The sequence below is a fragment of the Rhinolophus sinicus genome, linkage group LG11 (assembly GCF_036562045.2).
Source record: "Rhinolophus sinicus isolate RSC01 linkage group LG11, ASM3656204v1, whole genome shotgun sequence".
Classification (NCBI taxonomy): domain Eukaryota; kingdom Metazoa; phylum Chordata; class Mammalia; order Chiroptera; family Rhinolophidae; genus Rhinolophus; species Rhinolophus sinicus.
This window is the reverse complement of record NC_133760.1, coordinates 33,627,556-33,639,526: the sequence shown is the minus strand read 5'-3', so window position 1 is coordinate 33,639,526 and position 11,971 is coordinate 33,627,556. Positions and strand designations below refer to the sequence as shown.

Sequence of the window (11,971 nt, the reverse complement as noted above, 5' to 3'; positions counted from 1 at the left end):
CCTCCACTAGGGCTTCTAGACACCCACACCCACAGGACTCCCTTGCCCCCAGCACCAAGGGGAAATGGTAAAGAGCACAGTGTCTGGAATGAGATGAACTGGCTAGATGACCTAGGGCAAGTAACTTCACCTCTCTAGACCTCATTCCCCTACTCTGTGAAAGAGGGCTAATGGAGGCATCACCCAATGTTGTAGGAAAGCTGAGAGGGTTAGATGACAGGAAGGACCCAAAGCTCGGCCCAGCACCTGCCACAGTGTCCGGCAAACAGGGAAGCTCCATTTCTGGACACTTGATGGTCGGTGCAATTTGCAGTTTATAGTGGACTCTCCAATCCCAGAGGACTCAGGGCACAGAGCCCAGGTCCCCGGTGGTGGGATTTACTGCTCAGGACAAGCCTGGGGAGGGGAGGGGAGGGAATGTGGAGAAACCGGGCAACCCTCAACAGGAGTGGTTTCTCGTGTCCCAGAGCCTGTACACGTGCTGGAGAAAAGGAGGGAGAGTCGAACGGCTTGGGCAGGAGTGGGGTGCGGGGAGAAGTTTACATCCCCTGACCCCCCGCATCTCTACTTGGGGCTCAATCGGCCTGTGGATGGGGGCCGGGTAGGGCCGGCCTCTCTCGCCCTGCGTGGAGGTGGGGGCGGGTCTCCCGGGAACTGCTCCTCCCGCCCGCCGCCGCTTTAAGAGGCTGCTCCGCAGCAGCGAGCGGGGCCGGAGCTGCAGCCGGAGCGAGCGGAACTGAGCCCAGCCCGCAGGTGCACGGCTGCGGGGACAGCAGCGGTATGACGGGCCACCACGGCTGGGGCTACGGCCAAAACGACGGTAGGCGCAGACCCCGGCCGGCCCCGATCCGCTGAGACTTGCCCCTGACCCTTGCGCCCGGCCGGGTTTCCCTGACCCGCAAGTCCCCTACCCTCCAGGCCAGACCTGGAACCCCCTTCTCATCCAGACCCCGGAGCCCGGCCCATCTGCGGGGCCCGAGCCCTGACTCCCCCGCGCCTGGCTCAAAGTCCGCGCTGCGCCCCAGCCCGCCCAGCCACCAGCTGCGCTATGCCACCTCCTCCGCGCAGCCCCTAACGGCCGCGCTTTCTCGGACCCCGACCCAGACACTCACTCATCACGGACTGGAGCAGGGGGTGAAGGTGGCCCAGGGCAACGCGGGCAGACGGGGCGCAGCGCTGTGCGCGGGTTCTTGTGCGGGGAGCGCGCACGGCGTGTGTGCGGGGACCTGCCGAAAGCCCGGCTCCGCGTGGGCAAGGGCGCGTTGTCCCTGGCAGAGATTCCCCCGCCGGGTGGCCCAGCTTACCTGACGACAGGTATGTAAGGGAAAGAAGGAAAAGGGGCATTTGGGGTGCACCCATGTATCAGAGTGTCTGAACACATCCCAATGTGAGGCGTGGGAGCCCATGGCCCACGCCAGCCTCCGCATCTGACCAGGAGAATAGCTCCTCGATTCTGCCTCAGTTTCCTTAAGATGCAGAAGAGAGAGAAGAGGCAGGAAATGAGAGCCAGATGGCTTGACTAGGGGTCTGGGACAGGTCAGTTCCCTTTTGGGCTGTTTCTTATCAAGCTGGGGTGGGGATAGGGGTAAAGGTTTCCCCCTTTCCCTGAGGTGAACAATGAGGACCCAAGATCCAAGCTGCCTGGAGAAGACTCGGGGAGGACAGGTGGGAATTGCTGGAAGGGGAAGTGCTGGTGCCGGGAACACTCCTCATCCCCACTTCTCTGGGGAGACGCTGTCACTCTATGAAGAGGAAGGAGGGTCCTGGACTACAGTCTAGGTGTCAAGAGGTTGCAATGGGCCAGTGGAGGGAGGGGGAGTTAAAAAGGTGCTGTGGTGTCTCTGGCCCCCTCTGGGGCCCCAAGGACACAGAAGCATCTTCTGGAGGGGAAAACCCCAGATCGGAGCATGCAAAAGCTAGAAAGAGACATACATTCAGAAAAAAAGCAACAGAGATCAGCAGAGATGGTGAGAGAGGCAGAGAAGGGTAGGTTGACAGAACCCATAGATCATCTTCCCCCAGCACCTTCTCCAAACTAGCTTCTGGATGCTTCCCCCAGAGTCGGAGTCCCCTGTCTCTAACCTTCTTGCTAGTCCTGGCCACCAACTCTGAGCTCCCAGTATCCTATAGGACCTGCCCTATGGCTGGCCACCCTACTGCTGTCCCTCACCCCGCCAGACCCAGATCATCAAGTCCAGGGACACTGAGGAAGGGAAGGGCAGAGGATAGAGGTGCTGGCATTCTCACAGGACTTCAAAAATAACCCAGTGAGTCTGGGTCACGATTCTGAGTCATCTACTGGGGACACAGTTCTGTCGGAACCTGCTGCTATTTTCTCAGGAAAACTTAAGAAGCCAAAAAACAGGGAGAAGCACCAGCCGGCAATAGCTCTAAAAATAGGCTGCGTCTCAGGATGTACCCCAGGGAGATGCTGAGCCTCTCACTGTAGATGGAGCCTCTAGGAGGCAGGTGGTGGGCGCCTGTGGGTGTGTATGCAGGTGTGTATGTGTGTGTGTGTGTGTGTGTGTGTGTGTGTGTGTGTACGAGTATGTGCTTTCCTGTAGTCTCTTAGTGCAGACCTGGGTTTGCAACAGGGGGTGTTTGCATATGTCAGATAGAGTTGGCAGAGTGTGTGTGTGTCTGTGTGTGTGTGTGTGCACATGTGTTGCTGGGCCTGCCTGGCTGCTCTGGGCCCAGTGAGTACAGGTCACTGTGCACATGTGTGCACACATGAAAATCTCTATGGAGCTGTAGGAGTATGCCTGGGGACCTGGAGGCAGAATATGCATGTGCTGTGTTTATACCAGTGCCCAAGTGTATGTGTGTGCCCATGCCTGAGTGACCCTCAGTTCCCTCATCTGTGAAATGGGGATCAAGCTGGTTTCTATTTCACAAAGTGGTTGTGAGGAACAAATGCATGTCACAGAGCCAAAGCCAGGACAATGGGCGCTTTTGTCATTACTATCACAAACAACAACACAAACGTGGCCAAGGTGCAGGAAGAGACCAGATACCTGGTAGGGTCAGGTCAGGGACTTCAGATGCCTGGGGGCCTCTCTGAGCATGTATTGGCTTTTGAAGAGGACTCACAGCCCAGAACCGCCCCTGAGCCTGTGGCTGTATTATGCTCCCTTCCATACATTACCTCTCTGGGCCTCTTATCAGCCCTGGGTGGTGAGTTTTACTGAGGCCATTTCGCAGACAAGGAAAGAGAGGCTAAAACAGAGGGGAAGTGGCAGAGCCGGGATTGGAGCTCCAGAACGCACATGTCCCAAAGCAGGGGTTGAGGGGCTGAAAAGATACCAGGGCGACCATCCCCCACAGGTGCCCTCAGCCTGCAGCCCAGAGATCTGGGCTGGCCTGAATCCTGCTCTCTCCCACCTACAGGCCCCTCACAGTGGCACAAACTGTATCCCATTGCCCAGGGAGACCGCCAATCACCAATCAATATTGTATCCAGCAAGGTTCTGTTCTCACCCAGACTAAAGCCACTGAAGTTTTCTTATGAGGGTTGCACGTCCATCAGCATTGCCAACAATGGCCACTCTGTCCAGGTGGACTTCAATGACAGCGATGATCGGTCTGGTAAGTGGCCCCTGACAGACCCTGGCAGCCCTCCACCTGGGGTTCTAACCCTGTTTTGGGCAAGCTTGGGAAGGGCAGCATGCTGTGGTGGGGAAGGAAGGCTCCATCTCTCACCAGCTCTGAAGCCATGGGCTGAGCCTCAGGCTCCTTAGGTGTAAAAGGGAGTAATAAGACCTTGTTTTGCTCCCTAGGATCATAGAGAGGAAAAATAAAAAAAACTAAAGTGATGTTTGTAGGGCTGGCATACAGTAGATGTTCAGAAGCTCAGGAAATGCTACTTCCCTTCCTTCTCTTCCATTTAGTGCTTAGGTTGGGTTTGTTTTCACTCTGCCCCATCCTTGACCTGCTGTGTAGCCTAAGGCCAAACCCTCCTCTCTGTGGGATCTGGCCAACCCCTGCAGAGAGAAAAGGGAGCTAAACCGTCCTGTGTGCCAGGCCCCTTGCTAAGGTCACAGGCAGTTCTTTTATTCCTCTCAAGAACCCACCTCTAAGATGGGCAAGTAGAGACTCAATGAGCTGGGGAAAGCCCAAACCAGCCTAGTCCAGCTCCAAAAATCTTCTCTCCAGCCCACATACAACCTCAAGATTCCAACCATCTTGGGCCAGAGAGAAGCCAGCAGGAACTTGTGGCACTCTTTCCAAGGTCTCTTTGCCCTGGGATTAAAGTCCAGATTCTTTCATGATAAACTCCTAGGCAGAGGCCTCAGGGGTGCTCTTCAGTGAAGGGATTGTATCCTTATGACCAGGCCTGTGAGGGGTGGAGTGGGGCAAGAAGGAAACCTGCTAGAGTTTCTTGTGTAAGGAAGTGATTGGAACTCTGCCCCCCTCCCCCGCCCCATATACCTATAATAAAAGCACTGAAAGGAGCTTAAGTTTCAAATAGAAAAATCAAAGGGCAGGGAAGTGGAGGGAAGCCAGATAGGGGTCATCTTAGTCGTTTCGCCCTGAGTTCCTTGGTAGGCTAGGAAAAAAGGGAAAGAAGATCAATTATAGTTCTGTTGCAGAAGGGAAGAAATCCTGCAGATCCTCAGAAGAGAGACACAGTATTTCCTGGTACTGAATTCTAAGAAAAGCCTCTCACCTAGAGCTTTGGGGAGGGACACAGAGCTCTTGATGACCCTAGATGAGAGTTTATAAAAGAACAGTTTTCGTGTAGCTGTTCCTTCTAAACAGCCCTCAGAGGGCTCTGAGGATTCAATTCAGACATCAATAGCTCAGTGTTGTTGGGGGAGGGCCCAAGGGGTCATGTCTCTGGACCACTGATCCAGGGGCTCACTTTCAGGCCTGGCTAGGGTTCCCTCCTGTACCAGAGTGCCCAGGCCTGAGGGGGCAGGGAGCCAGTGGAAATAAGTGCTCAGGAGTGAGGTAGTTGGGGCTCTGCCATTCACCAGCTATGTCACCTTGGACAGGGTACCTTTCTGAGCCTCAGTCCCACATCGTCCAACAGGGGAAACAACGAGTCCTGCTCCAGGTCTCTGTGAGGGTTGAAGGCTACAGAGTGCCGAACACATAGCAAGTGCACAGTGAATGGCAGTGTGTTCTACGGTCAGGACGAAAGGAGGAGGCTAAAGGAGCCAAGCTCAAGGGGTTAGGGAGGGAGTTCACTGTCTGAGACACCACACTCTGGAGTCCCAGGTGGGGCAAGGGTGGGCACCCACAGGCCGTATCAGGGAGTTCAGCCTTCAGGCCCTGCTTCTCAGATAAGGCAAGGAAGCAAGGAGGGGCCTCTGGACTGTCCTGTCATCCTCCTCCTCAAGGGGCCCACAGGAGGCAAGGCCCTGCCCTGGTCACCCATCCTGAAGGGGCCTAGTGGAACTCTGAGCCTAGGGTTGTCACCTGATCTGTGGGCTCACATTCAGGCCTGGCCGGAGCTCCCTCTGCTGCCAGATCCCTTTCAGCTAGAAATTCAATCAGTCCCAGGAGGCCTTGTGTGTGGCCCCAGGCTCACTGAATATCAGGGTCGGAAAGTTACAAAAACAGCATATGAGGTCTGACAATTAAGATCGCGAACTTGTTGCAACAATATTGCTAACCTTTTTTTTTTATATCAGAGGGACTATTCATTATGAATTTGTACCAACTGGATAAACAGTTAACTAAGTTTACTATTTGGAAGTGCTGAAAAGGCTGCATGAAAAAGTTAGACGACCTGAACTTTTCGCCAACCATTCATGGATCTTGCTCACACTGTCTGTGAGGGAGTTTTTAGCCAGTAAACAAATAACCGTATTGGAACACCCTCCCTACTCACCTGATCTGGCCCCCAATGACTTCTTTCTTTACCCGAAGATAAAGGAAATATTGAAAGGAAGACATTTTGATGACATTCAGGACATCAAGCGTAATACGACGACAGCTCTGATGGCCATTCCAGAAAGAGTTCCAAAATTGCTTTCAAGGGTGGACTAGGCCCTGGTGTCTGTGCATAGCTTCCCAAGGGGAGTACTTCGAAGGTGACCATAGTGATATTCAGCAATGAGGTATGTAGCACTTTTTCTAGGATGAGTTCACAAACTTAATTGTCAGACCTCGTTAGTGGACCGCACCGAAGAGGCCATGGGGGAGGGGCATTTGAGGTATCTGAGCCTGGCCACCAGAGTGGGGACCATCAGGAGCTGGCCTCTGGACAACACCAAGTCCTGGGGAGGCAGCACATCCTGGTGATTAGGGGCTTCGGCTCTGGACTTACAAAGGAAATGCAGGCTTATATCTTAGCTCATTGCCTTGCTGTGTGACCCTGGGCAAATGCCTTGCCCTCTCTGTGCCTCTGTTTTCTCCTTTACAAAATAGAGATAATAATAGGCTCTGTCCCTCATAGGCTAATATGAGGACTCAACAAAACAACCCTGGGTCAGGACTCCAAACTTGGGAGGTCTATTGTTAGTGATAATGGGGGCCCCGAGAGGCAACATTCCCACCTTCCATGTAAAATGAGGTAGGAGTGGGGAGGATGGAGAAATGTACTCTGTTGGTACCAGACTCTTCTGCCACCCACAGCCTATCAGAATTTCTGCCCTGGCCCAGCTAAGGGCTTAGGGAATTGAGTGGGGACTGACGCAAGGCCAATTAGCCCAACCAATTTTCCAAATGAAAAGTGTATATCCCCCTCCAGGGCACTGCCCTGATCCTGGCACTACCATCTGCTGGGCTGTGTGTGGGTTGTCTCACTCTGATTGTCACATGCCCACTTCTACCGGCAGTGATGACTGGGGGCCCCCTGGATGGGCCCTACCGGCTCAAGCAGTTCCATTTCCACTGGGGCAAGAAGCACAATGTGGGCTCAGAGCACACGGTGGACGGCAGGTCATTCGCCTGTGAGGTAAGGGTCCTCCTCAACCTGAATCCCTTTACTACCTGGGGAAAGAGTAGGAGACTGGATAGTCAGGGGCTTGCAGATGCCTGGTGTAGGGCTCTGGAGAGAGTGAGGAGGGGCACCCAGGGACCTTTGGGAGAGACACCCTCCACCCACCCCCAGCATACGGCCTCCGCCTGCACTCTGCCCACTGCTGTCCTGGTCCGTGTCCAGAAGGAATTTTCTGAAGAGCAAGTCCTATCCCACTACACCCTCACTAACTAGTCTCAAGGACTCAGCTTAGCATTCAAGGCCCTGTACGAACTGGCCTTGGCCTTGCCACGCCTCATCTTCCCCTCACCTCTCCTCGTGCTGGCCTGCAGATGGTGAATCCCCTGCCCACACCTGGCTCTTTTATACCTCCAGGCTTTTGCACAGGCTGTTCTCTCTGCCTGGAATACCTATCTCCCAGGGTTCCATCTGATAACCCCTAATTATTCTTTGGACTCAACTGCAGGTGCCACCTCCTCAGGGAGTGTCACACTGGATGGCCATTATCTATTTCACGGTTAGTTCATGGAGGGCAGGGCCTGAGCCAGATTCCTCTTTGGTCCCCTGGGGCTCAAGAAAGGGTTAGGCCCAGAACAGGGTAGATGCTCTCTGTGCCCTTTAGGGGCTCCCCAAGGCCATTTAGCAACCTAGGCCTGAGAGGTTTGACAGCCTGCCCCTCCTGCAGAGGGCCCAAGTGTCTGGTGGGAGTGAGGCAAGCCAGGCTCTGAGCTCCCTTGGCCCCTGGGAGGCGCTAAGTACTGGCCTGGCCTGTTGTTACCCATGTAGCTGCACCTGGTTCATTGGAATGCCAGGAAGTACAGCACCTTTGGGGAGGCAGCCTCAGCACCTGATGGCCTGGCTGTGGTCGGTGTCTTCTTGGAGGTGAGGGGGTTACCCAGCACAAGGAGGGGTACGGGAGGTCTGGTATTACCCATAGTTCCAGAACAGAGTGGTGCTGGGCTCACACTACTGTCTCCCTGCCAGATGGGGGATGAACACCCCGGCCTGAACCGTCTGACAGACGCGCTATACATGGTTCGGTTTAAGGTGAGACCAGGGGTCCATACCTCTGACCCAGAGCAGCCTGGTGGGGAGGGAAGAAGAGAGTAGGTCCCAAAGTGCACGCATTCACTCTTCCATTCTGGCAGCAAACCCTCACTGAGATGAAAGGTGCAGGTCAGCCGCCTGCAGTATCCTGCGCCTGACTCCTCTTCACCAGGGTCAGTGGCTCCATGCAGAGCCCAGCATGCAGACTGGGTGTGTATAGGGTTGATATGATGCTTGTCATATTTGTTAATGGTCATCCGACAGGCAATGCCACTAAGGGCCGCTGCAGGCACGGGAGAGGACATGATGGCCAAAGAGGTCACGCAGCTTCAGCTTTTACATACAAGCAAATGGGTGAACAGGGCCCGGCCCCGGCTGGGAGATGGCATCTGGGATCACAGACATGTGCCCACAATTTGCATCAGTGAGCCAAAGAGAAGCCTAGATTCCCGCTGACAGAAATGGGTAGGGAGGCTGCTGGTCTGGTCCTAGTGGGAGGTATATGCTGATTTCTGGGTTCCCCTACCCTGCCCCAGGGCACCAAGGCCCAGTTCTGCTGCTTCAACCCCAAGTGCCTCCTGCCTGCCCTCCGGCACTACTGGACCTACCCAGGCTCTCTGACGACGCCCCCACTGAGCGAGAGCGTCACCTGGATCGTGCTCCGGGAGCCTATCAGCATCTCGGAAAAACAGGTGAGTCATCCAGGTAGTGCATCAGGCTAGAGGGATGCCACCCTCAGGGCCCACCCCAGACACTGTACCTCTCCCAACCAGCAGCTCGCAGCCTGTGGTCCCACCATTAGGGCTCCCATCTTTTGCTCATAAACAGTTAGATTTTTTAGATGGGAGTTAGCTTGATTGATAGTCATTAGGACCTAGACACAGGCTGGGAGGGGAGATCCCTGCATCCTGGGATCACGCCTGCTGTGTTCGAATCTGAATGCTGCATTTGCTGGTAAGTCTTAGCTCGTCGGGATTGGAACTGGAGCTAGGTGGAGCAGGGTCTAGGTTCAGAGGCCCTTTCGTGAGTAAATAACTGAGGTTGGGGTCCCAAAGAAAGAATGAGAGTGGAGGATTGGGGACAAGCCCTAGGGGCAAGAGGAGGAAGAGGCAGAGCTAGCTGGGTGGGGTATGCCAGATGATGTGTCTGGGGTCAGAGAGGACCACAGCACCCCTTTCTGCCCTGAGTAACTCTTCTGCCTTCTCAAGATGGAGAAGTTTCGTAGCCTGCTTTGCACCGCAGAGGATGATGAGAGGATCCACATGGTGAACAACTTCCGGCCGACTCAGCCGCTAAAGGGCCGTGTGGTCAAGGCCTCCTTCTGGGCCTAAGCTGCCTGCCTACCCAGCCAGCCACTAGGGCACCATCTTCCCAAGGGCTTCCACATCAGCAGAAACCAAACCATATGAAGCTCCCTGCCTGGGGGTGCTATGGACCCCCTCCTTCAGCTGGTTTGTTCCTTGGCCACCCTGGAGGCTTCTTGGTGGGATCCCGATCTTCAACTGCCCTGGGGACAGGAAGGACAGGAGCTGAGTGTTGTCCAAGTCTGAGGCTGCCTCTGCTCTCCAAGACCCAAAGGCCCCAGGAACCTCCTTTTGTCTTCCCCCGCTGGCAGTGGCAGCAACCCCACTGTGAGCTCACACTGTGATGGACGAGACCAAGCTCTTTGGGGCAGGCAGCTGGCATTGTTAGAAAGACTCAAGCAATAATTAGAAGTGGGCAGAGCTGCCCTCTCAGCATTACCTCTTCTGCAGGCCTCCACCATGCACAAACCTCACTGCCGGGCCATTAAAATCAGCACCCAGCCTGCTGGAGGTAACATGGCTTTCTCCCTCCAGCCACCAGCTGCCATGGGCAGGCACTGGCTACAGCTTACGTAGTATCTCCCCTCATCCCCACCCAGCTACCAAAGCTACCTACATGACAGCCCATCCATGCAATGATTAATAAATGTATTCATCCATGCAACAAATACCTATTGAGTGCCTACGCTATGTCAAGTTCTGTTCTAAACATTGGGGAGGAGCCGGTGATGAGTCAAGCACAGTATGTTGGGAGGGACATGGGTACTGAGCAGGTGAGGGTTATACAGAGGGCTGTAGGGGCAGAGAAAAGGGGGAGGCTACCTCATCTGGTAAAGAAATTAAATTCCAGCCAGTATTCCAAGGCAGGGAGAAGGGAATATGTCTGAAGCCAAGGGAAGAGCAGGTGTGCAAGCTCAAAGGTGAGAGAGAGCCCAGAGTGTTTGTGGAGCTGAAAAGGACCGGTAGGGCTGGAGCCCCGGGGGGAGAGCCTGGGACTCTCTCCCAAGACTAACGGGAAGTCACAAAGGATCTGGGGTCGAGGAGAGGCAGGGCCAGATGTGCAAAGGGGGAAGGCCCCTGTGGAGACTAGACGGGCGGGCAGGAATGGCAACAGGGAGGAGGTGGTGCAGTGGCCAGGAGAAAGGGGACAGGGTAGTAGAGACGGGGAGCAGGGGGCTAGATGAGAGATTTAGGAGGTGGAATCCAAAAGATAGCATTTGGCTATCTCTGAGGGAGAGAGGAGTCTGGGGTGCGTCCCTAGGTGGAAAGTGGGGCCTCCACGTGGACTGGGAACCCTGGGGAGTTGCTGACTAGTGTGGGCACACAGCATTTTCAGGCTACTGGAGAGGAGACCAAGGAAGCAGTGGAATGTTGGGATCTGAGCTGAGAAGGGATGTGGAGGGTGGGGGGCTGCTTTGGAGCCTCTTAACTTAAAGTGGTGGGTAAGCGAGCAGGCCCAGGATGGCTGGAGGACAGTTTTGCCCGTGCAGGCACTCCTGGTCTGATGTAGGGGCCGTTTTCTACCTCCATGTCTCAGGTGATGGTGAGAAGAAGGGTGGTGTCTGGAAGACAGTGTTTACTCAGCTTGGGAGCTGGTGGCAGCAGGGAAGTAATGTTGGTAATGCTGCCTCTGAAGGCAGGCAAAGGGCCTGGGGCAGATGTCTGACTCTCTCTCTATGATCCAAGAACTGTCATTATCCTCATTTTACAGATGAGGACGATGAGACTGGGCAAGTGGCAGAGCAGGATTTGAACCTAAATCTGATAACTCTCTGGCTGTATGCCAGAGCAACTTGGTCCAAGGGAGGGGAAATGGGCATGGTGGTGGTCACATGGAGGTCATACCACAGGCCTGATATTGCTGGTCCTGCCAGGGACCTTGGCCAGACCCCCCCGGGGATGGTGGCATCACCGAGGACTTGAGAAATGGGAGCTGGTTTTATAGTAATTATCCCAAGGCTGCCAAAAATCCTCACTCCCAAAATCCTTCCCCCTTAATTTATTTTTAAAATTTAAAACTATTTTAAAACCCAAAGTGGCCACTTTATGTTATAATCATACCCCAAGATTTGACCCTATTCCCTCCAAATGGGATGCACCAGCTGGTTCCCAAATGCCTCCAGCAAACCTGGCCTCAAGGGACCCAGGACTGGTTCCTGAATCCTCATCTGAGCCAAGATTGCCTCCTGGGAGTGATGCTGGGCACATTTGGAGCACTCAGGACAAGACAGGCTCTGCTTGCTTCCCAAGATCCCAGAGAGGCCCTCTCTGGGGAGCCAAGGTGGCTCTGAAAGAGACCTGCGCTGGGGGTCCAGGCCAGTGGTCACAGCATGCCCACTCTATACCCAGGGTAGGGGCACAGTTTCCCCCAAAGCATCTGCTGGAGGAGCCAGGCCCTGGACCCCAGAGTGAGAGTCTCCCCTCTTTGGGGTGGGCCTCTGGAGATGAGGTGACTGTAAAGACCCAGCCCCACAGAGATCTGCCTGCAGCAGACTTGCTCCCAAACCCATGGTTACCTCTACAGCTTCCGCTGCTGCAGAGTGCTGAGCAGGGGGCTCCCCTTAGGGCTGGCCAGGGATACCCACCTGCCAAAGCACTCATCCGTGGAGAGAGTGGTCTGTGGCCTGAGCAAGGGTTGGGGACAGGGACAGAGATGGGTTTGAGATGAAGATGGCAAAGTAACCTAACAAAC

At 54.8% G+C, this 11,971-nt stretch overlaps 1 protein-coding gene across 2 annotated transcripts; it reads left to right on the top strand.

Moving 5' to 3' along the window:
* Positions 1–658: 658 nt before the first annotated feature.
* On the top strand, positions 659–9,947 carry CA7 (carbonic anhydrase 7). 2 transcript variants are annotated; one of them, XM_019755287.2, is made up of 7 exons: positions 663–820; positions 3,388–3,585; positions 6,786–6,904; positions 7,715–7,810; positions 7,913–7,975; positions 8,512–8,667; positions 9,184–9,947. In XM_019755287.2, exons 1-7 carry the CDS (start codon positions 781–783, stop codon positions 9,304–9,306), a joined length of 795 nt encoding a protein of 264 aa, XP_019610846.1. In that variant the 5' UTR covers positions 663–780; the 3' UTR covers positions 9,307–9,947. The 2 variants fall into 2 exon arrangements, with proteins under 2 accessions (XP_019610853.1, XP_019610846.1); XM_019755294.2 differs by lacking the exon at positions 7,715–7,810 and having other exon boundaries at positions 659–820.
* The last annotated feature ends 2,024 nt before the right edge of the window (positions 9,948–11,971 follow it).